Source organism: Phyllostomus hastatus, unplaced genomic scaffold (genome assembly GCF_019186645.2).
Source record: "Phyllostomus hastatus isolate PE091 unplaced genomic scaffold, TTU_PhHast_1.1 phas_scaffold_1066, whole genome shotgun sequence".
Taxonomy (NCBI): Eukaryota; Metazoa; Chordata; class Mammalia; order Chiroptera; family Phyllostomidae; genus Phyllostomus; species Phyllostomus hastatus.
Genome location: NW_025334004.1, coordinates 3,596,770 through 3,624,534, shown reverse-complemented (window position 1 = coordinate 3,624,534; position 27,765 = coordinate 3,596,770). Strand labels below are relative to the sequence as shown.

Below are 27,765 nucleotides of genomic sequence, written 5' to 3'. Positions count from 1 at the left end.
TTGAAGAATCATTCAAAAACTTTTAAGAAATACATGCTATATTAACATCCTTGAAGAGATCACTAGATATACATTTACTCTCAGTGCTCTACTATTTTAACCCTTTGTTAGGGTTACCAAAAAAAATCTTATATTTAGCCTTCATTATTATCTTTAAAGTTATTGTTTGCCTTCTTTTGGCTATATTAATAATAATATATGCATGTATTTTATTTTTTTCTCAGTATCTATCCACATGCCATTTATTTGGGTATAACAATTTTTAAAGTCCATACCCATGTGTTAAATACAAAATTTGCAGCTTCCAATTGAACTTGACTTGGCTTTCAATCTCCATTTTGTCAAAGGTAGAAAATTCAATTTTCCCACCTAGTAAATAGTAAATTGCTTATCTCAGTCTTTATGTGGTAAATTCACACTCAGTTCTAGAATTCCCCTTTTCCATATTGCTCTCCCCAGGGATTACCAAAGGCCTGTGAAATTATACATTAGTTAGGAATTGGAAGGAAGAAAAGTTTGGTGTCCCCTGAAGCATAAATCTGCAGTGTGCTCTGTACCTGCTGGAGATACCCATTGTCTTACCACAGCCTGTGGCTCCTTTAATATATGTTGGAATTACTGACAGTATTCCTTCATCCCATATCTTCCCATTGGCTGTACCTTGTTGAACATGTCTGTGCTTTTCTGGTCTGTAAGAGGCTCTTGCATCTTTCATGCACTAAGCTGCTGGCCATATTTTGTGAAGCCACCCTCAGATCTATTTACATTGAAATACATGCCTCCCACTACTTTTAACACACACTAAGCTGGACAGGCAAATTCAGTCTCCTCAGGTTATACACCCAAGGAGTGAGGCACACCCCCTCTATGGCTCCTACCATTTCTCTACCTCTAAAATTTAGCCTAAAATGTGGTAGTCGGTAACAATATTATACTGGCATCAAGGCTCTCTTTACTCTCTCCCCCTCCCCAAACTCCTGCATCTGGCTCAGAAAGAGTTTTACTCTTCATTCAGAATAGAGAAAAATTAGCTTTCATATCAGCAAGTATTCTTCCTAAATGTATTTTTATAATATCACATATGCTCATATCTCTCTATAAAAACACATCTTTACCCTGGCTAGTGTGGTTCAGTGGATTGAGCACTGGCGCATGAACCAAAGGGTTGCTGGTTTGATTCCCAGTCAGAGCACCTGCCTGGGTTGTGGGCCAAGAGGCAACCCATCGATGTTTCTGTCACACATTGATGTGTTTCTCTACCTCTTTCTCCCTTCCACTCTCTCTAAAAATAAATAAATAAAATCTTTAAAGAAAACACATCTTTCTGAAAAAACTATCTCTTGCAGTAAAAAATATTCAAGGTTATTGCTTTTCTTTTTACTTATTTACATTCTATTTAGAAACACAACAGATTTCTTTGGGTTAAGTTATTATCTGTTATTTCCCCTGATGTAACAAATGCCACTGATTTGATGAATGGAAGGCCTAAGTGCAATGAAAAAACTATAGGGAAAAATTTCAGATTTTATTTAAATAACTGGAAATACATACATAGTAAGGAAAAATAACCGGCTTTTATTAAAAATTATATAGATCCTTTAAAACAAGTGTCATGGTCTTTATAGATTGCCTTGGATAATATCAATGATTTCACGATAAACTTGATGATATGCATCTAATCCAAACAAAAAGTCTATATGATTGTAATAAGAAATAGTTTTATGGTAAATATGGTTTCTGATTTCAGAAAGTAAAATGTTAACATCTTCAGGATCAGCCAGTAAGTCACTCTCACCATTCCAAGTTGCAGTTGACACATTCATGTTTGTCACATTGTATAGTGGAGCAGCTGTCTAAATATAAATGAGTAAATATAAGTGTTTTCACAAGGAATAACACTTAGAAAGTGTTATTTACTGATTCTTTAAATGTTAAGTTAAAAAACTGTTTTAAAATAACCTGAAATTAAATAACTACTATGGAAGCAGTGAATATGAAAGAATAGCTATTATAATTTTTACTTAGAAATAAATCAGATACAAATCAAAACTAGATAGTTGGTTCTAATTCAGAGTATCCAAACATCCCACAGAAGTAAATTCAGTTTTACTTACACAACATGAAAGTGTGTTAATCAAAATTTTCTGTGGCTATCAATATGTTTATCACTAAATAATAAATACTGGTAGCCAAGGTCAAATCTGGTTTTATTGAATTTAATGTTTACGTTATTTCAAACTTTACATAAGCAAACTACATCCAGCATGGAGTTTAGCTAATGAATAAAAGTAGAGTGGAAAACCATACATTTTGAAACAAAAAGTTGGGCTTTAATAGTGCAGAACTTCTGTTATTATACTCATACTACTTTTTTTTTTACCAACTTTGCTTTCACTTCTACATTTTCCAAATTATTATATGCATTTATCTTAGCTTCCTCAATAGACTAGTTTTAGGGTCAAGAACTATATTACACTTTTCTTTCTTATTTAATCAAACATAGAGCTATGTCTATTACAAACATAATATTTTTTTCTCTTGCAGGATGGTCAATTATTCTACTGCCTGTCAACTTCTCTAGGCTTCTACAAGATATTTGTTAAAATATGTACAAAACATGGAAAAGCATAGCAGTGTTATTTACAATAGCCAAGTGCTGGAAACAGCCTCAGTGCCCATCAGTAAATAAGTGGATCAAGAAACTGTGGTACATTTACACAATGGAATATTATGCAGCAGAAAGAAAGAAGTAACTCCTATTCTTCATGACAGCATGGATGGAACTGGAGAGCATTATGCTAAGTGAAATAAGCCAAGTGGTGAAAGACAAATACCATATGATCTGACCTATAAGTGGAACCTAATCAACAAAACAAACACACAAGCAAAATACCACCAGAGACATTGAAATAAAGAACAAACTTACAGTGATCAGAAGAGAGGGAACAAGGGGATAATGGAAAAGAAGTAGAAGGGCAAGTCAAGGAACATGTAAAAAGGACCCAATGGACATAGGCAATGGTGGGGGGGAGGAGATTGAATGTGGGAGGTGGGAGCAGGTAGGGCAGAGGAGAGAATGAGGGGGAGAATGGGGACAACTATAATTGGATGACAATAAAATTTTTTTTCAATTAAAAAATAAAATAATATGTAAAAAAGGAAAACATGGAAAAGTCACTTTGACTGGATGTGACAATATGAATCAAAAGCAAAATTATCTTTATCTACTGCCCCTTCTTACTGTGTTGTTGTACTCTTGGGCTTAATAGATAAGCCTTTATCTATAGCAAGATATTCTGAATTGATCACGGACAGAGTTTTTAGTTTACATATAATTATGTACCTGATTAAAATGAACCAAGTTCAGAACAGGACTGCCCCAGTCAAAAGCTTTCAAGTAACTAGAATTGAAAAGCTGAAAGAAAAATAAAAAAGCAAGACTATATTCATTTTTTTCATCACAGTGGCAGTAGAGACAAATTAGGAATGCATTGTACATATGGCCTTTTTTTACTGGGTTTGTTGGTGTATGTGCAGGTGACCTTCATTGCTCCTCCCTTCTTTTGCATAGGATTATGGGTGGAGGAGGTGTGAGTTGGGGGCCAGGGGACTCTACAGAATATGAATCTTTCTTCTTCATTTAAATGCACATCACTCCAAGGCCTTTTATCTTATTAAAGAGGCGGCCTGTGTGTTTAGGGTAACATTAGGCTTCACCAGAAATCATTAGCTTCATTCACAGATGTCAAAAGTGAGGTGTCTAACACTAAGTGATCTAAGATTAACATGATACTTCACTAAATATGCTTGCTTCAGCCTTAACACTCACATTCTCACTACCACTATGTGCTCCAAGCTTATTTGGCCCAATATGGTTATGTCCACTTTCTTCCTTGATTATGTTTTCATTACAAGAAAATGTGGAGTCTCAGGTTCCCATCTTCTCTAATACTATAAACCTTGTAGGTCTCCAAACCACCATGCCCCCCACACCCATTTTATCTCTTTCCAATTGTCCCCAACTATAAAAACTCTCAGTGTCATCTGGAATTCCTTCATCAGTCTAGATCTTAAAACTCTTATCTAATAGGCCTCTGTATCTTCTTGCTCTGTTGAACATCTGATTTTCCCTGAGAACACTTTTTTTGTAGCTCTTTGTTTCTACCCAAACTGGCCAAGGTTAATTATGACCTAGATATTTTTAAAACTTTGGTCAATTCTGAGATAGTTTCTCATGTATGAGCAGTACTTGACACAAGTGTTCATTCACTCATCCTTGAGCTCTTTCCTTTAGTTACCTTCTAGAACAGCGTTATTTCTTGGTCTTCATTTTCATTCAATGTTTCTTTTTAGTTTTCTATGTTATACTTTTCTTTCTGACCTCATAATCTTTTCATATGTTAGCAGTCAATCCTTGCTTCTTTTCTCTGTGTTCATTCTATTTGTGTTCTCATCCAGTTTCTTGGTTTTAAATGTCATTCATATTCCAAATGTTTATCTACTTTTATAAGTTTCTTGTAAATTATGGACTCATAAAAAACTGCCTATTCAAATTATTCAAATTCATCACTCGGATGTCTAATACTTAACAACCCCAGGAGAGAACATCTTAGCTCCCTGCCAAGCCCACTCTACCATCAGACCTCTCTTTCTCCTTTAATGGCAATTTTATCTTTTCATTGCTTAAAAAACTGTGGTAAAAAACTGTGGAGTTATCCAAGATTCTTTCTTCTCACATCTTATATAATCCATCATTAAATTTTGTAAATTTTGTTTACAGTATACACATATTCAGAATCTAACCATTTTCACCAACTCTACTAGGAACACATCAGTGCAAGCCTTTATTAATTACTGTTTGGGTTTCTACAATAATCTCAAAAATTGATCACTGCCCTTACCCTTGCCCCACTACAGTCTACTCAAGTAGCAGCTAAAATGTTCTTTTAAAAATGTAAATCCTGTCATGTCACCTTCCTGCTCAAAAACCTGTAGTGGTTACCCACATCATACTGAATGCCAAAGTCCCTGCAATGGCATATGAGTTCCTTTCTGTTGCCCCATTGCGTTTCTGCCTTTTCCTGTGACTCACTCTCTTAAATTGCTCACATTAGTCGTACAGACCTTTTATCTGTGCCTTTCAGAAAGGCTCCTGACTCAGGGCTTGGCATTAGCTATTTCCTTTATCTAGAATGCTCTTACCCAGATTTTCACATTGCTAACTTTCTCATCTTCTTCAAGTCTTTTCTCCAATGTCACCATTTCATCGTGGCTTGGCCTAACATTTCTACTGAAAAGTACAACCTACTACCTAGCATGCCTAATTTTTCCCCCCTAGTTTCCTCACATTTTTCCATAGCTTTTAGTCCCTTTTAACATTTTAATAATTTAGTTATTTGTTATTTTTATTGTTTACTGTCTGTATATCTACTACTAGGATTTAAGCTTAAGGAAGACATGAATATATTTTTGTTCACTGATTTATACCTTGAGCGTAGAGCAGTATAGGATGCAAAGTAAGTACTCAATAAATATAGTTTCATTGAATGAATAAATGCAAAGGCTGCTCAGATTTTCCTGGTCTAGCTATAACTAAGTATAAACTAAACTTAAGGATAAGTAATAAAAATAATTTTAATAATTTATTCTTAAACAATCACTTAATAGATTTAAACATTTTTAAATGAGAAGTCCTTAACCAAAATCTCAATGACACTTTAAATTTACCTAGTGTTTATTAAATTTAAAGAACACTCATAATTATCTTACTATTTAATCTCATAATTGTTAGGTCAGAAAATTATTATTAGTTCTACTTTTTAAATTCACAAGATTGAAGGAGATTAACTCAATACCATTAACAGTAAGGTTCAGAGAAAAGATTCAGTGGTTGCTATTGTGATCTCGAGAATAGTGTTCTTTCTGTGATATTATCTTGATTTTCAGCATTAATATGATATTCACACTGAATTTTTTTCTTCATCAGTATTTATTTAACAGAGATTTTTGAGTATCTACTCTTTTCCAAGAACTCTTGGCCTTGAAAATATTAAAAAATGAACAAAACTTGCTAATGGTCCCCCTGGAGTTCACAATTTAATGGAGAAGAAAATGTAATCTTGTGAAAAACTAGTCTTAATTTTATTTGTTTGCTTGATTTCTTAAAGGAATGGCTTTGAATCTTCAAGTCAAAAAATGGACATGACTTAGATGGTCCCTATTCTACTGTTCTGAATTAACATTTTCTCAGCTGTGAAACTGAAAATAATTATTTTGTTCTTATTATTTCTTAGCATTATTGGGTCTAATAAATTATATTAATATATTATAAACTATATTTTTTTACAAATATGTAATAATTATTTCTATCATTCCAAATTTGTCATTTTACAGCAGTGGCATGAATCCTAGAATGATATGATAACCCATGGATAATATAAATAAACTTGCACTGAAATGTACTTTAAAAGTTATACCTGAGTCCAGTGGAGTACATTTTGAACAGAGGTTCCTGCTGGGTTTTGTGACATATAAATATCCATACGACTCTGAGGGAAGAAAAAATTATTTTTATTCTTAGTCCAACCACAGGAAGTGTAATCTTTGATATTTATTGAACTAAATAATTTCAGAAAAAGTTAATAAATAATACCTATAAAACTATATTTAAAATAAATATATAAGTATACTTATTAATTTTAGAATTTCTGCATTAAGATAGAAACTATTATTTTCTAAGTTATGTGGTCTATTACCCAACATTGAAAACAATCAAAAGTGATGGAACACACACAAACACACCTTTTAGTGAAAACACTAAAGAGCAGAAAAAATAGAAAGAAATTACCAGTACAAATTAAAAAAAAAATAACTAAGAACCCAAGGAGAATAGCAAAGTACTACAGCCACTTTTTTCCTTAATGTTATTTTAGAGAATTTGAAGTTTCATTCTGAGGTCTTAGCTAGTTGAGGAAAATATAAATTAGCTGAGGGCCTCCCAAGGCAGTTAGAGATTTTTAAAGAAACCTTTTCCATGATAAACTGGGGGCCTAATGTTTTACACAACTGAAAGTGAAGCTAATTAAAAAATATAGTGGCCTCATGTCAATCTGTAATCTGGGTTTGCCTACAGTCTTTGGGAACATCAATCAGTGAATAAGATATTTTTAAAAATACTGTATTTAAAACATGTATAGCTCTGTGTTTGGTATATAAGAAATAAAAGTCCTAATATTGACCCTAAAATTATTTATTTAATTTGGGAAAATAAAATATGTAATAATTAGTGTAAAGGAGGAGTTAATAAGCAGTTGGTAAAAATGGTATAACAAAAGTCTTAAACTTTTAGAATCCAAGTCTGTCTACCTCAGAGTTGATGCTTTTCTTTCATACTGTTCTACCTTAGCTAAATTTCATACCTGATGTGGTTTGCTCATTTGAAAGCCAGAGGTAAAATATAAAGGTCAAATTTAATAAAATCAGATTTGATCTTGGTTGCTAATATTTGTCATTTATTGATAAACATATTAACAGTTAACAGCAACAGAAAATCTTTATAAACATGTTTTCATGCTATATGAATAAAGCTGAAATTACATCTGTGGCATGTTTGGATACTCTGAATTAGAACAAACTATTGACTGATAGTTTTGATTTGTATCTGATTTTGAATTAAAATTGTAATAGCTATTCTTTCATACTCATTGCTTCTAAAGTAATAATTAGTTTAGATTCAGCTTATTTTAAACAGCATTATAATTTAACATTTAATGAATTAGTATATAATACTTTCTAGCTATTCCCTATGAAATCTATTATTTCTAGATAAGCAAAATATGACTGAATTAGCCATAACAGACCCTCATTAATGAAAATTCTCAAGGATGAACTTCAGGAGGAAGGAATGAAAACAAAGCAGTAAATATCTGGGAGTAAGAGAACATCCAATAAATAATAATAAGTGGTGATGTTTAAAAATAGGATAAAATTAAAGTTAAACAACAAAAATCAGAAAGAAGATATATAGGAGCTAAAGTGGCCCAAGATACTCAAACTGTCTAAGAGAAGCATAAAAATATTGATTAACTTTATACTTTAAAATTATGCATATTTTATTTCTTTATTTTATTTATTTTATTGAAAATAATACAATATCTAACTTAAAATGCAGAAAGAAAAAATGAATGATAATTTTTAATTCAAAAGAAAGCAAGAAAGGATAGATAAAGAAAGAAAGGAAGAACATATTTTTAAAAAGAGAGACCTACAAGGGTGGAGCGGTAAGTGGAAGCTGCACTAGCTTCCTCCCACAGCCAATCTGGAATTACGACTAAACTGTAGAGAAAGCATCCTGACTCTTGAGTATTAATCTTATATCCTGCAACCTTTTCCATAATTGCTCATTAGTTCCCAGGAGCTTTTTAGTCAGCTCTTCAGCTATTCTACACAGATGTCCTATTATCTGAAAACAAAGACAATTTTATATTTTCCTTCCCAATCTGTAGACCTTTTTATTTCCTTGCTTGCCTTACCACATTAGCAAGGATGTCCTGTATGATGCTGAAGAGAAATCGTGAGGAGAAATCCTTGCTGTGTACCTGTTCTTAGTGGAAAAGCTTCAAGTTTTTCACCACTAAGTATAATGTAAGTTGTAGTTTTTTTGTAGGTCTTTATCAAGTTGAGGCAGTGTCCCTCTATTCCTAGTTTACTGAGGGGTTTTCTTATTTTTTTTTAACATGAATAAGTGTTGTATTTTGTCAAATGCTTTTTCTACCTCTATTTATATAATCATGTGATTTTTTTCCCCTTTAAACCCATTGATGTGATGGACACATTAATTTTTGAATGTTGACCCAGACTTGCATACTTGAGATATTTTGGTCTATATTTTCTTCTAAATTTGTTCCAAATTATCTAGTTATTTATGCTCAGAGGATAATTCTAGACTCAGCTATTCACTCATAGCCAGAAGTAAAATTCTGTATGTATTTTTGTTATGTCACCTCTTTAAAAATTTTTGCCATTTGGCTTTCTGGGGCGCTTAAAATTTGTTTTCATTGCAACTCAAGGGAGTTGGAACTGGCAAGAGTAAAGTTCTGATAAAACTGTTTAAAATGACCTGTGTAAAGCTTTTTAACATAATCATTCTCTACTTTACTCTTAGGTGTTTGTTGTATCCTGTAATCATATTTTTTCTTATGCCTGAAATAAGCTCCAATATAATGTTTGTCTTGGATGGCATACTCTGGATATACTAACATTCATGGTCACCATTATTTACCCTGGTGTGGGCTGAAGATTTACTCAACCAAAAACACCTTGTCTCATTCACTGTCCTGGGAAAAGAAGATTATAAGTAGCTTTTATAAATGTTCATTAACCTGTATCCATGAGTAATCTGAAATGTTTACAAAGTCTCTACATTAACTTTAATAGATAGGTCAGAATAAATCTATTCTTTAAAGGGACTCAAATCATAGCCACAAGCCATAAATTACTGTACTCAGATATCTCGGGCTGTTTATAAGTGTTAGAATTTACTTTTGTAAGCCATCACTGAAGAATCATGGACTTGAACAAAGTCAAAATTCTGAATTGTTTGGAGATACATTTTCCTGGTTACTTTGGTGAGAGCTTTTGCCACTTGTTCTTCCTTGCATGACAGCTTGCTTCAGTTTTCTTATTTTGTTTTCTATTCCCGAGTGACATTGGCCTGATTCCATTCATTGCCTTGTTATGTTGGGAACCGCCCTGACTGGTATCAGAGGCTGAAACCCCCGCCTAGCTAAGGCTAAGGGAACGCCCTTGGAACCGTGAGCCAGCAAGGAGACAAAAGCTTATCTTCCTGGCAGGAATGCTGCTTCTGCTGCTTTATTCATAACTGAACCCCCCAAAAGCTTGGTCGGTTAGCCAAAGACGGGTAAGATTCCCCCACGGGGGAACGACCTAAGCCAGGCACGATCACTTTGGGAGGCCCCCCAAAAGAAGGACTTGGGGGGGCTGCAGCAAAAGGGGGGTGATGGACCCTCGCTCCTCGGCTTTGACAAAGTCTGAGTTCTCAGCGTCTGGAAGAAAATCTCCTTATCTCTTGGTTACCTAGTTCCCTTGCTCCACCTAAGCCTGAAACAATGACAGGGTGGTGCAGCTCCGTACTGAGAAGTGCGGATTTCCCAGGGTGATCAGGCCTAAGAAAGAACATGTAAATTACTGTGAAACCTTCTTTGTTTAGAATGCTCTCAGTTGAATGAGAAGGGTCTTAGGAGGAAGTTAGTTTGTTCCTCAGTCTTACAGCTCTTTGACCCCCAACTCAATAGACGGGCAGAGTTCTTTGTTTTCTATAGTTCCTTACTTCCCTCTAATGAGTACTGTACTTTACCTGAATTATTATGCAAAATGAGCCTAATAAAAGCAGGTATGGACGGTAAATCAGCGCGCTCCTCACTAGAAGGGGTGGCCATTTCGTCCCTACTTCTCCACAGAAACTAGTTTGTCTCTGTGCATGTTTTTTCTCGCGTGTTTATCGTCGAGCCATCCACAGCGTTCCGTGGTCACTGCTGGCCGGTGACCCACGCGCAACATTGTTACACACTGCTGGATTCTCTGTCAGTTATTCATACTGACTACAGGAAAGACATTCCATGTCAGACCCTATCTTCCCCCATAGATCTTGGTAGGCTCAAGAAGACTGAATCTAACTGAACTACACTATCACTCTTTCTGTTCCCATATACAGTCTGTGTGAAATTGTTCTGCTTTAAACATTCCCAACGCTGGATAACTCAGGACACAAACTATGTTACAACCTATGTACTGTCGACTTTCGTCCCAGAAGGGAGACCCACAAAGTTGAAGGCTAAGAAACCAAAGCAGAAGCTTCCTTTATAGTTCACAAAAAAAAAAGTTTTCCAAGAAACCACAGTATAATTACAGAAAATATAGCAATGCTAAATATACTACCCAAAACACAGAATGAAAAAATGAGGCAAGCAAAACTTCAGATTAAATCTATGATTATATTATTCTCATGACTGAAAGATGGCATTCTTTCAGTCAGTCCACAGTGGGTATGTAATACTACATGGACACAATAATATGCAAAAGGGAGGATATGAAAACAGTCTTTTTAAAAACTCCTATGCCTTAGTTACACTACTCACACCTTTATGTGCAAAACGGAGAGAAATGAGTTCATTTCTTCTATTATGAAGTATTTCTTTCATATTTATGCTATTGTATACATAGTTCTCTTGGCCTGGAATAAGACCTTGAGGTTGAATAAAACCAGCTTTTTTTGTGATATGAAAATGTATTTGGAAATTAAGAGAAAATCTCTCTCTATCTCTATCTATCTCTATCTCTATCTATCTCTCTATCTCTCTCCCTCCCCACTCACATTGAACTCTCTCATTGAATGAACAAATTGGTTTTCACTGAAAAGTGCTTAAAAGGTCCAGGTACATGGACAAATCACTAGTCCAAATGCCACAATTGCTTCTGCCAACTCTGGATTTTTTTTTAGTTTGATACCATCATTTTTTAAAATATATTTTATTGATTATGCTATTACAGTTGTCCCATTTTCCCCCTTCACTCCCCTCCACCCTGTACACCCTCTCCCACCCATTTCCCCCCCTTTAGTCATGTCCATCTGTCATACTTATAAGTTCTTTAGCTTCTACATTTCCCATACTATTCTTACCCTCCCCCTATCTATTTTCAACCTACAATCTATGCTACTTATTCTCTGTACCTTTTCCCCCCTCTCTCCTCCTCCCACTCCCCTGTTGCTAACCCTCCATGTGATCTCCATTTCTGTGGTTCTGTTCCTGTTCTAGTTGTTTGCTTAGTTTCTTTTGGGTTTGCTTTAGGTGTAGTTGTTAATAATTGTGAGTTTGCTGTCCTTTTACTATATATGTTTTTTCTTTATCTTCTTTTCTTAGATAAGTCCCTTTAACATTTCATAAAATAAGGGCTTTGTGATGATGAACTCCCTTAACTTGACCTTATCTGAGAAGCACTTTATCTGCCTTTCCATTCTAAATGAAAGCTTTGCTGGATAGAGTAATCTGGGATATAGGTCCTTGTCTTTCATGACTTGGAATATTTCTTTCCAGCCCCTTCTTGCCTGTAAGGTCTCTTTTGAGAAATCGGCTGACAGTCTGATGGGAACTCCTTTGTAGGTTACTGTCCCCTTATCTCTTGCTGCTTCTAGGATTCTCTCCTTCATTTTTACCTTGGCTAATGTAATTATGATGTGCCTTGGTGTGTTTCTTCTTGGGTCCAACTTCTTTGGGGCTCTCTGAGCTTTCTGGAGTTCCTGGAAGTCTATTTCCTTTGCCAGAATGGGGAAGTTCTCCTTTATTATTTGTTCAAATACATGCTCAATCTGTTGCTTTTCCTCTTCCCTTTCTAGTACCCCTATAATTCGGATGTTGGAATGTTTAAAGATGTCCTGGAGGTTCCCAAGCTTCTCCTCATTTTTTTTTGAATTCTTATTTCTTCATTCTTTCCTGTTTGGTTGTTTTTTTATTCCTTCTGGTCCACTCTATTGTTTTGAGTCCCAGTTTCCTTCCCATCACTATTGGTTCTCCGTGCATTTTCCTTCATCTCTTTTATGGTAACCTGCATTTTTTCATCTAATTTGCACCCAAAATCAACCAATTCTGTGGGCTTCCTAATCACCAGTATTTTGAACTGTGCATCTGATAGATTGGCTATCTCTTGGTCGCTCAAAAGGATGAGTCCTGGGGCATTGATCTGTTTTTCTGTTTGAGACGTGTCTCTCTCTCTCTCTCTCTCTTTCTCTTTTGGTCTGGTTGCTCCTGTTACAGTGAGGGGTGGAGCCTTAGGTGTTCAGCAGGGCTGGGCACCCCAGTCGCTAGATTATGACGTTGTATGTGGGGGCGGGGGCTGGAGGGAACAATGGCGGTAGCTCCATTCTCCTGGGACCTCAGTCCCTTCTCTGGGACCCTGAGTTGTGCGCTCTGCCCTGGTCCACAGTCCCCACCTCACTGGGTCCGCCAGCTGCCACTTGCGTACTCAGGGTCCACCCACTGCAATCTTGTGTGCCCCAGATGCCTTACGCGTTCCCAGTTGCCTTATGTGCTCAGTTCTCCCTGTTCTCCCCTCGCCGAGACCCCGCGCCTGGCTGCTCCTCTCCGCCCCTCCTACCAGTCTGGATGAATGGGTATATTTCAACTTCTTGGCTGTCTGACTTCCATTCAGATAAATTCTCTATCAGTTCTGGGTGTTATTCTACCTCTAAATTGTTGTTGTTCTAATCTTGGTTGTGCATGGAGGTACAGTGCGTCCACCTATGCCTCCATCTTGCCGGAAGTCTGGATTTTTTATTTAATGACAAATTTTAGAATGAATACCTATATCTTTAAGAGAATCTACAAACAATCAATCCAAGTGGACTTGGTAATAGTAGCTTGAATACCAAACAGTTTCCCACTCTAGAATTTTGATGAATGCCAGAAGCATGTAAGTAACTGACAGGTACCACTTCTAATTACAAAAGGATCAACAAGGAAGATACCATGTTTGGAACCAGGATATAAGAGGAGGAGAAATGGGAAACAAGTAAATAGAAGGCAACCTAAATTCAATAAACCATAGGAAACTAATACTTAATAGCAAAGGTTAATGAAGATGCCCAACACGACAGCTGCTTTCTGTTCTTTACAAATATGGAAGCAAAACAATCCCAATATGCAAATCAACTTAGTGTCACAATATTGGCATGAACCCAGAATCAGAAGAGCAAGGAATCTAACTACTAGAACATATGGATAAATCATAAAATGACACACAAAGCTTAAAATAAACTCTACTAAGAGCTGCCTTCTAAAAATTGACAAAATATGTTTTAAATACATACAACTTGTTCTTACCATATTTAAGTTCTTCAGGTCATGTCCATACATCATGAACAAGATATCATGGCAAATCTTACCAAAAATCTTTAGTGGACATAGCTTTGAACCAATAATTCTTTTAAATGAGGTATGAGGTAAGAAGTCTTTGTTGCCCCAAAATACCTGTAAAATAAATTTATTTTATTCATATTTAGAAGAGGAAAATAATGTATCAAGAAATGATTTGGTGAGTTCACTGTGTTTATAACTTAATGCAGCATCTCACAGTAGGTTAAAGCATTTAAATTAAGGACAAAACTGAGAAGCAGAATTTAGATATGATTTGACTGCTAGATTTTCATTCACACTAAGATGTTCTAGAGTACCACAGATTCTTTTCTAAAAACAAAGGCAAGAATCCAGTGTGAATGAAACAAACAAAAAAATCAGTTCATGCATGTGGCTCTGTGCAAGCATAGTTAATTAAGACTTTATGTTTTGAAAGTAAGAATCATTGTCTTTTGGGGTGAGCAACAACATAAAGGAAATAAGTAACATACCTTGATCACTGACTTCCACTTGTATGCCATTTTAATTATAGGGCTTTTTATGTATTTAATGGAAAAAACTGGTGCTAGGGCAAAAAATATTTTGATTCTTTCAGCTATCTTTGGTATTGTGGAAAATGTTATGAAACCTGAAAAAAAGATATAAATGAACTATTCCTAAGTAATTACTAGCATGCAAGAAAAGACACTGTGGTGAATAAAAGTTCAGTAGGTTCTAAACAATTAATTTATTAATTTTTTAATTTACTTATCAAATATTTCCTGATAATCCAGTATGAGAGATACATATTGGTCACAACATAATGCTAATTATTAGGATTAAAAATATGTAAAGACCATAAATGATGAGAGTTCATTGATAAATCAGTCTTGTAACATCATAATTTAAAAAACAGAAAATATTGAATATTTGTATAAATGACAATGGCAAAAATGTGGTTAGTGAATTTTTCAGGTAAATGAATCTTACACTTTAGGTGAAAAATTCAATAAATGTCAAATTGTTTTAATGTTTACTGTTAATATATTTTAAAACTCCCTTGCCTTCTAGTACAGAAAATACTAAACACCACTTTATATTGTGCTGATAATTTTAAGTCATTATTATAGCAAATAGAGGTTGTTCCCTTGCAAGTGATCAACTTGCAGATATCTACTTGTATTGTTTTTTTCTCCCTGGGTTCTAAGAAGTCAAATAACCAAAAAATTATGTATTATATTATGAGTCAAGAAGCTCTGGGTGACCTATCACACTTTTTTAAATTTAATAATTTTCTAAGATTCTTAGTTTCACAGAACTGAAGAGCTGATGAAAATCTGGACTAAAAGTCACACACATGGTTAATAAATGTCAGAGAGAATATCTGTGAAAATTAGGAATAGATTATTATTCAAGATACTTTTTCTAGTAGGAAGATAATCTCCATAAGAAAGTGATACTCTTCAGCCAAAAAAACTCATTTAATATTAGCTTCTATTATAAAGTTTTCTAATTCCAAAGTAGAAAGAGTAACTTTAAATAAGCAGGTTTATAATACCATGTAAGAAATTATGTTAGGAAACACTTTCTTAAAGGTAAGTTGTTACACATTAGACAGAAGCACTAGTGTTGTAAGGAGATGAGAGTTCTTTTCTAGATGTGTTTAAGTAGAGGGAGGTTTTCCTCATCTTTGTATACAGTATTTCTTAAATTCAATCTGTTCTAAATGCCAAAATATAAACAACCTTTTCAAGTCTCTTACCCATAAAGCCTTAGGCTATAGTTTTAAAAAATTATGAAATTTCTGTTTGTGAAACAGGTGATAGTTATGATCTCACTTTGACCGAAGATGGATATCCAATTTTTATACAACTGGAAACAAAGCAACAAACAACCTTGTTTGTACAATCAATTCTTTGTGACCAGAGAAGACTATGTGGAATCGAAGCAGGACACAAACTCCTAGGGCATTGCTGTGCAATGCTTGCCTCAATTCTGCCTTGTCTCACTTACAGGTCTGGAAGCTTATCTACATCCTTAAGAAGCATATGTACAAATTTTTAAGATGTAACTAAGGAATACTGGCACCAATCTTTCTGGCCATACCAATAGTTGTACCCTGTGAGTGGCCTACATAAAATATTTCCTTTTGTCCAGTTTGCTTCACAATGAAATCGATGGAGGCTGGAAGGTCATACTTAGCCATTTCATCAAAACTACAAAAGAAAAAGAAAAATGCAACTTGGAGCAATGTTATATTAACATTTGAATGTAATAAATAGGTAGATGAGTAAAGAGGATTTCAGCTCTTGTTGGGTATGATCAAGAAGTTACATGGTATAATGCATCTACTGAATAAAGACTTCTGTGAGAGCACTAAGTCCAGGAAATGAAATTGCCCCAAAGTAATCTGACAAAGAGGGTATTTGAATGTTCCAAGGATAGTGGATTAGACTAAAATGTAGGTTACAGGGTGAAAGAGTAGTTCAAGGAAATCGGTAGTCAATAAAGCTTACCGCTGAAAAATGAGAAACAAATTTAAAATCAAGCACTCTTGATTATAAGGTCAATTAAAAGCCCTCAGTTGAGAAAGGAGACTTTTTAAATTTCATTTAAAAGGAAAAAAATGTTTAATACACTTATAAAGTAAAATGAAACATTTCTTGATTTTATTTGTACCTGAAAGCCCAGAATTCTTTGGAATTTGTCTTTAGGTACAAGTGTTTTCTGGACCAGGTGGTCCCCCTGCTGTTCCCCATCCAAACATCATAACCAGCGTCTGCCAGAATGAAGCCCAGGCTGTTGTTGGGAAGGTTGGAAATCCAGCTGCTGGCAGATGTAAGCAAACCATGTTGCAAGTATACAACAAGCTTCTGAGCTAGAATAAATAAAATTTAAAAAAAAATTTTGTAATGTCTACATGAATATCTCATCTGAAATTCAATCTTTTAATACATTATAGTTTAAACATTTTTCAAAAGTGATATAAATAGGCTGTTAATAATGTTTAATCCCTTTCTATGTCAGAATCATTTAACAAAGTTCAGTGCTGAATTTCTTTCAGATAACCAAGTGAGCAACTAGGTCATGTCCCACTTAAACATATAAACTTTAAGGATATAGAATAGTCAAATACAGTGGTACCTCAGTACTCAGCTTCAGAACTCGTCAAACCTGGTACTTGTCCCATTTTGATGAGAAAAAATATTTCAGCACTTGGTGCTTGCTTGACACTCATTGCACTTGCTAAAACTTGTATGAGCCATGACGCCACCCCGCAAGAGACAATGCTTCATCACTCATCACTGCTTGCCACTCATCGGAACGGATTAACGAGTACGGAGGTACCACTGTATGTAATAGTAATTTGTGTGTGTGTGTGTGTGTGTGTGTGTGTGTGTGTGTGTATAATATTTATATGATTTTCCCACTTTTCATTTCATGAAACGATTTTATTATCACATTCATCAGCCATATTTAATATAGGTGCCATCATTACAACTGTGTGTTACTCATCTAACAGAATTCCCAGAGCCCTACTTTATACATCCAAGGTTTTTGAGAAATACCATCTCTTCAATAGTGTAAGATATGTTCACTAGTAACTTGGTTCCCCCCCTCCCACAAGTTGTTATTCACACACAATCCACCTTATTATCATCTAAAGAAGTGAAACTGACAATGTTTCCTAAAGTCAGTTAAGGGTTCTTGTAAGCTTAGAAAATTTCAGAATTGCAGCAGCGAATTGTGAAGGAAAGGAGAAAAGGGTTTAGATGTAGTTATGCTAAATCTATTAAATAAGACCAGAATACCCACCAACTGATAAAGATGCCTTGGGAGATTTTGGAGGATGTTCTATCCTCCAAGTTTTTTTAAAAAATGTACTGGTGAGAACAGCAGCAGAATTTAAAAGCTAAGAAGTGGAGAATTTCTGCTTTCATTTATGCTTCCAGATAACTGGAAGAAGAATCACTCACACTTTTAGAAAAAACTAGGTTCGAATTCATAACTTCTAAAAACTCATAAAAAAGTGATGTCACAAAGCACAAATCTGGACCAAAATCTGAAGAGAAACAGGTGCTTGCAGGGTGAGAAGAGTCATAAGTCCTCCCTACAAGGGAGACACAATCAGAAGAGTTCAGGTAGAATAAGTAATTAGTGAATCAGGTACAGATGAAGCTTCTCAGTGCATTAGGTATTGGGAAATTCTATACCCTCCTGCAAGCTCTTTCCCATGGAGCCTACATGAAACTCACAGAAAAGACTGGAAAAAGTCTTTATTGTGGTGCAGACCTGTAAGAGGAAATAGCAGTTATTCAGAAGGAGCAAGAACCTCTCCTCTAACCCTACACCCATCAGCCTTGCAGAACAACATTTAACTTGTGTGTTGCGGGGGTGGGGAGAGTCGTTAGGAAAGGGACAGGAAGAGCAACCAACACTACACAGAGCACACTAACCAAGCAAGTGCTTTGGAAGACTCAACCAATTTATGTCAGCCAGATACTGTTTTTAGCAACCCCATTGCTATGCAACACACTCAAAAAGGCAAAGTCATGATTGTGGAGACGTAGGCTAAACACTGGCCCATCATTATGGGCCTACTTGCCAAGGCAGACCTAGCTACTGCCGGGGCAGTATGTCTGACCTGTCAGTAAAGGAGATCTTACGTGGTACCTACCCTCAATGAGACGAAAAAGAAACTTGGAGATAATTTAGATACTTCAGTCCCATTTTCTCCATGGAAAGGGCAATTCATTACCAGTAGGTCTGATACACATTTCTGCTATGATTTGCCTTTCACTCCACACAGGACCATAGCCAGCACCGCTCTTCAAGAGTTCACAGCGTGTCTGCTCTACCTACATGGGACACTGTCCCCTTCCCCAACTCACTCCCAACTCAACTATAATCAAGAGTCAGCCAGCCTTGTAAAACAATGAAACAAAAAATTGAGGGCTCAGGGGAGATGGCAGCTGGGATATGATATCCTGGAAGTATGCATACTGTCTTTCGGGATTTATTATACACCCTAAACACGCGATCATAATACAGTGCTGATTCCCCTAGTTAGTAGAATACATAAGTTTCAAGGGGGAAAAAAGGAGCAGCATTAAGGATCATTATCACTCCTGGTAACTCCTTTAGAGACTTACAATTTCTGTCTTCACAATTTTAGGCCCTATTGATCTAGAGGTCCTGGTTTCCAGAGAGCAAATGCTTATAGCGGTGCACAGAGTAAACATCCTAAGAAACCTAAAGCTATGACTACTGCCTGTTCACTTTGGGCTCCTCCCGCTAGAAGACTGGGAGACAAAGGAAAGCATTACCGTAATGGCAGGACTAATTGGCCTTAATCATCTTAAAGAGGTAGGGCTGCTGAAGACAGAGAAATTATATTTGTTATTCAGATGATTCTCTTGGGCATCTTTTGTTATTCCCATGCCTTGTTTTAGCTGTAAAAGTTCAAGTCAGCAACTATGAACTGTTATGAATGTAGTAGTCCTTCCATAGCGATGAGGGCCTGGCTTACCTCTTCAGGAAAAATAACTGGGAGGGAGGAAAATCTATGATGGGTAGTGGAAATGGGAATTTATGAGTACCAGTTATGGCATTAAAATCAGCTACAACAGCAGATGTACGAATTTGCCCCACTAACCTGTTCTCATAAGTTTTCCCAGGAATTATGACCAACCGCAATTCTAGAAAAGCTGTTCCTGAATGAAATAAGTTTAATGTGAAAAACAGGTGAATCTGAGTAGTGCAAGGGATGCGTTCTGTTAGGTTATTTAGGTGCCCCACCTAGGATTCCTTTCCTAAGCAGGTAGGCCATTCTCCTAGCTGTTATAAACTGCTTTTGAAGGGCTCACCATTGCCCCTTTCTCTGTAGACCTGTCCCCAAGCAAATGGGAATTGCCTCACTCAGGAGATTACATCTTTTTCTATAGGTAGCCTTAGGCACTGACTGATATGGGGACACAAAAACTAGTTCTCTAACTACAACTGGGTCCACCTCTGTAGCACAATTCATAAATCCTTGAGGTCCTCTGAGATCATATTGCAGCTAGATGTAGCTGAGTCACATCCTTCCTTAGTTCCTTTGCATGGTCTACCCTGATTTCCACATTACTTTCTCTTGACAACATTCCATCCATAAATAATATTCACTTGAATTCCTGTCTCTTGACCTGCTTATAGAGAATTCTAAGGCATGTACTGTATTTTTAAATTATCTTTAAATATTTTATTACAAGATTTGCAAACTTAAATCTTACCTTAAGGAATGATTATTATAATTATGTTAAATTTATGTTAATACTTTCTGTCTAGTAGATGTCACCTTTATTAGAATACAAAATTACATTGATTGGGGTTGTTTTAAATTAACGTGTCTTCTCTGAAATATACTTAATATTCAAAATGAGAACTTGAGATGGTGTCTTATGATATGAGAAAAATTCTTTACTAGGAGAAAAATCTAAAGAGAAAAAACTGGCTTTTATTTGAGCAACTAGATGAATAAACAAAGTAACCCATTACATATTCTGCTGATAAGTGTAGATAGAGGATTATAACTCTAGTGATGAATGCTAGTGCATGCATTTTTTCCACCTCACTCTGCTGCTAGTGATACACTTATTGCTGCAATAAAGAGCCATGAAGCTGCTACCCACCTGATCTCTGCTATTACAGAAGGAAAGAGTCATAATTATGAAAAAATTTTCCCAGCCATTCTTCATTCCTACAGAATAATGTTATTATGGTTCAGAGTGTTTCTAACCCCTAATTAAACAAGTCCCAGAGAATCAACATGTATGAGTAAAGTGATCCACAAAGAAAATCTGGGAGGCCCTGGCTGGCGTAGCTCAGTGGATTGAATGCGGGCTCGAACCAAAGTGTCCCAGGTTCGATTCCCAGCTGGGTACATTCCCAGCCAGGGTACAGGCCATAACCCCCAGCAACTGCACATTGATGTTTCTCTCTCTCTCTCTCTATCTCCCTCCCTTCCCTCTCTAAAAATAAATAAAATCTTAAAAAAAGAAGAAAAACAAAAGAACATTTGGGAGAAACAACTTGTGTTCCACCGTACTTTAAAACCACTCTGTGAACAGTAAGCCACTGGAGAATCAAACTCTTCTTGGGGCACGTAGAGAGATGTATGAGGAAGTAAACTGTTCACTTGCCGTTCAGTTCCTTTTCTTGTCCTAAACTCACTGAGGAGAAGGAATAAAAAAAGTTAAGAAATTCTGGCCCTAGAGAGTCAACAATTTATCTTGAATTGAATAATACCTGCTTTGTTATCATTTTTTATCTTTCCATAAGGAATTCTATAAAGACCAAGAATATAACCATCTTCAGTTACAATATCATACTCTTCATCTGGATATCCCCAATAAGAAATAATTTGACTCTAGGCAAAAAAAAAAAAAAACGGCAAACCTTTCAGAATAGATTTCAAGACAATTAATATAAATTAATTAACCTAACTTATTAATATAATAATAAGTTCTTTTAACCTCAGGCCCTTTTTTTTTATCAGTTTCCTGATTTATTCAGTAATAAGTATTTGTAGACACCTACTAAGCACCAACCTTCTACAATAGGAATTCTTGGATAAATAAAAAACATAAACCCCTGTCTCCAAGGAGATTCCTCAGAACTAACCGATTATTCTTTTTCTAAGTACTAATAACTTAGATTTTTACCTACTTACCCTTATATAATTTAAAAATATTTTTCTATCAATAAATGTTTACATGACTATGTATATATCTAACTCTTCTCATTATATTAGCAATGGCTGAACTTTTTCTGGACAGACCTCATATTAGTTAACCTATATAAAAATATGTGGGTGCAGAAATAAAAATTCGACTATAGATCTATCAAATTAAAAAATTGGGTAACATTCACTGTTATTTTATCAACTTAACAGTTATTTTCTAACAACTTACAATATTCATATTTGCTTCAGGGTTCACAGATCTTCGATATTGAAGAGCACCATGAGTAGTTCCAAGATTTAATATAAAAGATATCACTTTGAAGAGGTACCACATTTGGGATCTACATATAAAAGCAGATGTCAATACTATTAAAATTGCAGCAAATAATATCTTTGACTCTTTAAATAATTCCATGAAGTAGAAAACATTACCTTTTTCAGGTAAGAACACTGAGGCTCTTAAAAATTAAATAACTTGTCTAAAGATACACGATACATAATAGTCGAGGTTCAGATTCAGGCCCGCTTCATTTCAAAACCCATATTTCCAACTGCCATGCTTTTCCAGCTGCCATGTTTCATAGCAGAGACTCCTTCTTTGAAGTCTCCATTATAGTATTATTTAGCCCAACTCCAAGAGCTTTATCATACATTGAAAGTTAATTAAATTAATAATGTATCAATGTTGATATAGAAAATCTGAGCAAGATGAGCCAAAACCTTGATCAAATTAGTTTTATGAAATATCATGCCACAACTTTTTTTAAAGTAGATGAAGAACATTCACTCAGAAAGACCATATGTTGGTCATGAAATAAGTATTAATAAATTTCAAAAATATTAAAATATTGCAAAGTATGTTTTTGGACCACAACAGAACTAAATTGGAAGAAAATATCAAGAAAATGTAGAGAAACCTCAAATATTTAAACTGTAAATAGTATATTTATGAACATATGAATAACCAGGGGTCCAGAAAGATAAACCAAGATATATTAGAGAATATTTGTGACCAATGGATTAGTACAGCATACTGTTTCTTGATATGTTGGATTTAATTGAAATAGGGCTTAAGGAAAGTTTGTAACTGCTAAGATACCTTGTTCACATAATAATAAGTAGATAGGAATAGAAGAACTTCTGTTGAATAATGTCAGTTAATTTTGCAAGATCATGAGTTACATGTTAAAAGTATAATGACTTGAGCAATATTTAAAGAAGTGACAAAGGAGGCTCCTGCATGCCATACTCCCATAGACATACTAAATAAACAGCTAGATGCACATGGAGCAAGTCCCTCTGCAAGAAACCCAGAAACTACCTTAGCGACTTCTATACATCAGGCAAATAGGAAAATATCCACTTCAAAATGGGTAGAAAAGGATGAAACATGCTCACACCATAAATCCCACTGTGCACAATACCATACAGTTTGGAGAGATTCCCAAACTCCCAGCTTATTCCTGAGAGAAAAGGGTATCAGCACCACATCCATGGCCCCAACTTTTAAGTCATTCGCTCTGGCAATGGACCTCCTCTCCCAAACACCTAGGTCTGAAAGCCAACCACACCTGCACCCTCAAGACACACAAGGCTATAAGCAAACAAACAAGCAGTTATTAGTGGTCATGAGCACCCAGTGTATATATTACCCCAAGGTTCAGTGTACAGGGAGCTGGAAAAAATGCCCATCTCCTCATCTTTCCCTAAACAGGGTCTATATTTTGCAAACTTCTAAAACTGCGGACTGAGGATTAGGCATTTGATTCAGCAAATATCTGGGTACTTACTGTTATCCTCCCCTTTGGGCCACTGATGGGCTTGACATGGTCTCAACTACTGGGAGCCACTAAGAACAAAAATGGTGGTTTGGGTAATCACGAATGTCAGAAAAATAGAGTATGGGCCAGTCTGACTCATAAGGTTAATCACTTACCTGAGACCACTCTGTCCAGACTAGCAGAGGTGACTATTTTAGCTAATGCACAGAAACCAACATAGAAAGTCAAGAAAAATGAAAAAACAGGAATTTCAAACACAAGAACAAGATAAAACTCTAGAAACAGATGTTAGTGAAATCAAGATAAGTGATTAACCTGACAGAGAGTTCAAAATAATAGTCATATATATACTCCCAAAGATCAGGAAAAAAATGAATGAACAATGTGAGGATTTTGAATGGAGATGGAAAATCTTGAAAAGTATCAAACAGAAATCACAGAGGTGGAACATACAGTAACTGAACTGAAATATTAATAGAGGGGTTCAACAGTAGGCTAGACCAAACAAAAGAAAGGATTAGCAAACTAGTGTGCTAATTTTTGTGTGAACAATGACCTAAAGAACAATGACCTAGAAAACAAACCAGAAGCTCAGTCTTAGCCACCTTGTGTGTGTGAACAATGACCTAAGGAATAAACAATGACCTCCTAGAAGACCAAGACCAGGCAGAAGGGATATTAAACAGAATGAATCTGAAAGCTGTAAAACAATTTGCTATCCCTACAGCCTCAACTTTCTGTTTGTAACTTGCCACACAATATTGATTAAAAAATGAACGGAAGGAGTTCTTCATCAGTTTCGATGATGTTGTAGAACTTCACATCAATAACAAAGGTGTTGGAGAATAGCTTCCAAATGTTGGTTTTACAATTTTTGATTACTCTAAACCAGTTCAGAGTATTTTAGTTGCAAAACCAATTATGCTCTGAGGGGAACTGCATTTAAATGTGGAAGAGGAAGAACAAGTGCTGCTAGGGAGCAAGAAACCAGATGTGGTGGTGATGATCGCAGGGATATCAGGTGTAATTATTGAGGCCCTGGTGATCCACATGGAATAGTGGGTGATGGAATAACAGATGACCAGGTTAGATGAGGAACTCCTCCAAGAGGTGGCAAGGCACAGGAACTTGGCTCTGGAAGTGAAACTGGGCAGATGGAAGGCCATTTCACAGGACAGTGTCAGTGAAGCCCCACTATTGGCAAAGTCTTGGTAGGGGTACATCTTTATGGTGTTTGCATTTTTACTAATGTTTTTGGCTTTGGAATGTAACACAGCTTTTTGATCGTTTCTTTGGTGTGAAAAGTATCCTTTGGTTTTGAGGTGAACATTATTTCTCATTTCCCCAATTTCATGACAAGATTAACATTGTTAATATACAAATCTAGACTTGTAGAATTAAGGACTGAGGAATGACTATATCTTAAACTATCTACAACAAAAGGAAGTTTTTAAAAGGACATGCCCAACTGAATTCAGGTCCTTTGAGTCAAAAAAAAATCCTCTGCTTTACATTTTGTTTAAGTGTTACTGTTTCTGCCTATTAATGTTGGGAACATAAATAGTGCCACTGGAAATTCTTGCTTTTTCATTGGCTTCCTTCACCCCCCAAAATACAAACCAGCAGGAACTTGTTATGCACGCATCAAAATGCCCTAATGTGTACTCTGAACTCATTAACATTGAAATTTGCAATGAAAGGCAGCAGGGGGTTTCCAGTAGAGAATAGTTTTCCAGTAGAGAATAGTTTGAAAAATGATGAGGGCATTTTATCTGCTTGTTGTGACCTGTGTTTACACATAAACCTTAACATATCTACAAGTATATTCTGAAAGGAAATTATTTAGTTTGAACTGAATAACAAAAATCAAAACTTTAAATACTATGATCTTCAATACTAGACCAGACTAGTATATAACCATTTTCTATCTTCCCCTCTTCAGTACAGGGATGGTTGGCTGCTCAACAACCTCCTCCTCTCCTTTATTTCTTTAAACTAGGTATAGTGAAAGTTGTCTTCACTGTATTTTTGTTCTCTGGTAATGTAATTAGCATGATATTGCCTTCCATTAATACATCATTCCAGTCTTGCCAGTAATTTTGTACAGTAGAATGTATGAACTGCTGTGCTGCAAAGTGGAACAATTGCAAAATGTTAAAAAAATTAGTGAAGTGTGTAAAAACTGCAATATCTTTAAAATTAGTAAATTGACTTTAGGTAACAACTAAAATTAGTAAAAACTGTTTAGTTAACAGCTTTGTGTTCTCCGTGGGATGGAGTCTGATGTGTTTGGGTGGGAGAGGGAAGGAAGCAGTTATTTGAGTAAGTCTCTTGTTAACTGTTCTCTTAGCATGAATGTGAACATGGAAGCAGATCACTTGAGAGGTGCTCGGAAAAGTCTATCAACTTGATGTACATGAATAGTGATATTTAAAAGCAGTCAGATTCCAAAAATAGCAAGTAAACTAGTAGTAAGAATGTTGCAATTTTCAGAGAAAAGAACAGCAGATTTTCAATGTTTGTATTCTCTATTTGGGGGGCAGAGATATGTCATTAATTTAGCACAATTCCTCAACTGATGTCTGCAGCCAGTAAGTCTGGGATGACATCTTTTATTTTTGCATGAATCTCTAAACAATTCTGTGAACAAAGTTTATAGCTGCTGAAATATTGTCTGTCTTTATTACAAGTTCCAGTTAACTGTAGTATGGCAAAGGACATTCAATTTTACACTTGAAGCATTCAGTACATACCAGTTTCTTATGTTTCCAGCTAGGAGTGGAATAAATAAGTGTGACCATTAAAGATGCTTGCTAGCATGGAAGATGTCTCCATTTTGTTTTGGTAAAAACAAAAATGCACTTGACATAGTAGCAAACTAGTTTTGAATCATGAAAGCTAGCAAATGATGCACATATTTTGTGTTTCATGTACTGGGTAATATAAGTTAAATTAAATCTATCTTTCGTTCCCCTTTGACGAGGTCTTCCATGTTTGAGGAAAAGTCTTGCCCTATTACATATATTTTGTGGATGACACGGATATGTAATTGTTTCCATTTGGGGGGATTTAAGGATACTTCTTTGTCCTAATACTTCTTTGTCCTGTTTAAAACATTTTTTACACTTTCTGACATATAGTTCTTGAAGTTATTATCAGAAATTAATTTTGAGTTTTGAAGCCTTTATCTAACTGTTTTAAAATAAGTGGTTTATTGGCAGTGTTTTTTATAGAATGTCTTTCCTTTAGTCTTTTATTTCTGTTTTCTATTTAATGTATCTAAAAGTTTTAATCCATGTTATGCCCTGCCACTCACAAAAACTGTTGTGGCATCCAAAAAATGGCACATGTTTAAATGAAATAGAAAGTTAGAACAAAGTGACATTCAGCTTCAGTTTTAACATTCCATGAATAAAACATTAAAACATCACATGGACAAAGTTATATGGTGATTGTTAATCAGCTGTACTGTTCACTTTTAATATTTGTCCCCTTTCCAGTGAACCACAGTAAAAATATTCATCTACTATTACTGTAATTTGCTGTTTTTGTAATGGCAATATTCTATCCTTATGACACTATTGCAACAATCTTAGCTTTTGTAGGTCTAATTAGAAGACAATGGATTACCATCTCTATTGCTATAATGTGTTAAGCATTATATACTAGCAGAATCTAGTTTAATTGTTTCAGGTGAAAAATATTCTTTCAGCTTTCATTTTGAATATGTTTGGACTAAAGAAACAATAAATGATTGATGTCTGCATATATAGGTAATTGCCAGGGCAGGCAACCCACTTCACCAGGCTCTGTGTGGGGCAAGGTCTTGTAGAGGGGGCATTACTACTGCTTGGCTTCTGGAGGTTTGCCTAACACCTGCCCTGTTCCTAGTCACTTTACCCACTTCCTGTATGCTACTGGCACCCTTTTAGTTGTTGCCCTGGTGGTAAATCCCAGCATGGGTGGGTTTGCACACATTCTAAGTCTATTTGGGCCCTTTCAATGGTATCCTGAAAATCCAGCAGTTTCTCCTGCTGCCCCAACCACCACTGGTTTTTACAGCCAGAAGTTATGGGGATTCACCTTCCCAGTATTGGAACTCTGGGCTTTGCATTCTGGCCTGGGGCTGGGATTGCAAGGTTCTAAGGTATCCTTCCTGATTTTTATCCAAAACACAATGAATATGCAACTGCCTGTTCCACGACACTGCCACCTCTCCATGCCATGCTATATCCCTGCACCTCTCCACCCATCTCCGCAACTCCAGACCTTCTACCTGTATGGGCAAATGTGGCTTCTTTATATCCTTGGTTGTCAGATTTTCTTGCAGCTCGATTTTCTGACAGGTGCGGTT

At 35.8% G+C, this 27,765-nt stretch overlaps 1 protein-coding gene across 2 annotated transcripts; it reads right to left on the bottom strand.

Annotated features, from left to right (window-relative positions):
• Nucleotides 1-1,619: 1,619 nt before the first annotated feature.
• On the bottom strand, nt 1,620-21,964 carry LIPJ (lipase family member J). 2 transcript variants are annotated; one of them, XM_045854140.1, is made up of 9 exons: nt 21,860-21,964; nt 21,195-21,315; nt 16,587-16,785; nt 16,014-16,123; nt 14,420-14,556; nt 13,896-14,042; nt 6,477-6,548; nt 3,344-3,415; nt 1,620-1,853 (listed from the first exon to the last, which is right to left on the bottom strand). In XM_045854140.1, the coding sequence occupies exons 1-9, from the start codon at nt 21,962-21,964 to the stop codon at nt 1,620-1,622; spliced, it is 1,197 nt and encodes a 398-aa protein (XP_045710096.1). The 2 variants fall into 2 exon arrangements, with proteins under 2 accessions (XP_045710096.1, XP_045710098.1); XM_045854142.1 differs by lacking the exon at nt 13,896-14,042 and having other exon boundaries at nt 21,860-21,868.
• Nucleotides 21,965-27,765: the final 5,801 nt, after the last annotated feature.

What these genes read in the sequence shown, in the direction of transcription:
- LIPJ (XM_045854140.1), bottom strand. Translation starts at nt 21,964, where the DNA reads ATGTGGTACCTCTTCAAAGTGATATCTTTTATATTAAATCTTGGAACT. An exon ending in CTCACAGGGTACAACTATTG is followed by an intron (nt 14,557 to 16,013) that starts GTATGGCCAGAA and finishes TCTTTTTTTCAG; the next exon opens with GTTTCATAACATTTTCCACA. An exon ending in ACTTGGTTCATTTTAATCAG is followed by an intron (nt 1,854 to 3,343) that starts GTACATAATTAT and finishes ATTTATATTTAG; the next exon opens with ACAGCTGCTCCACTATACAA.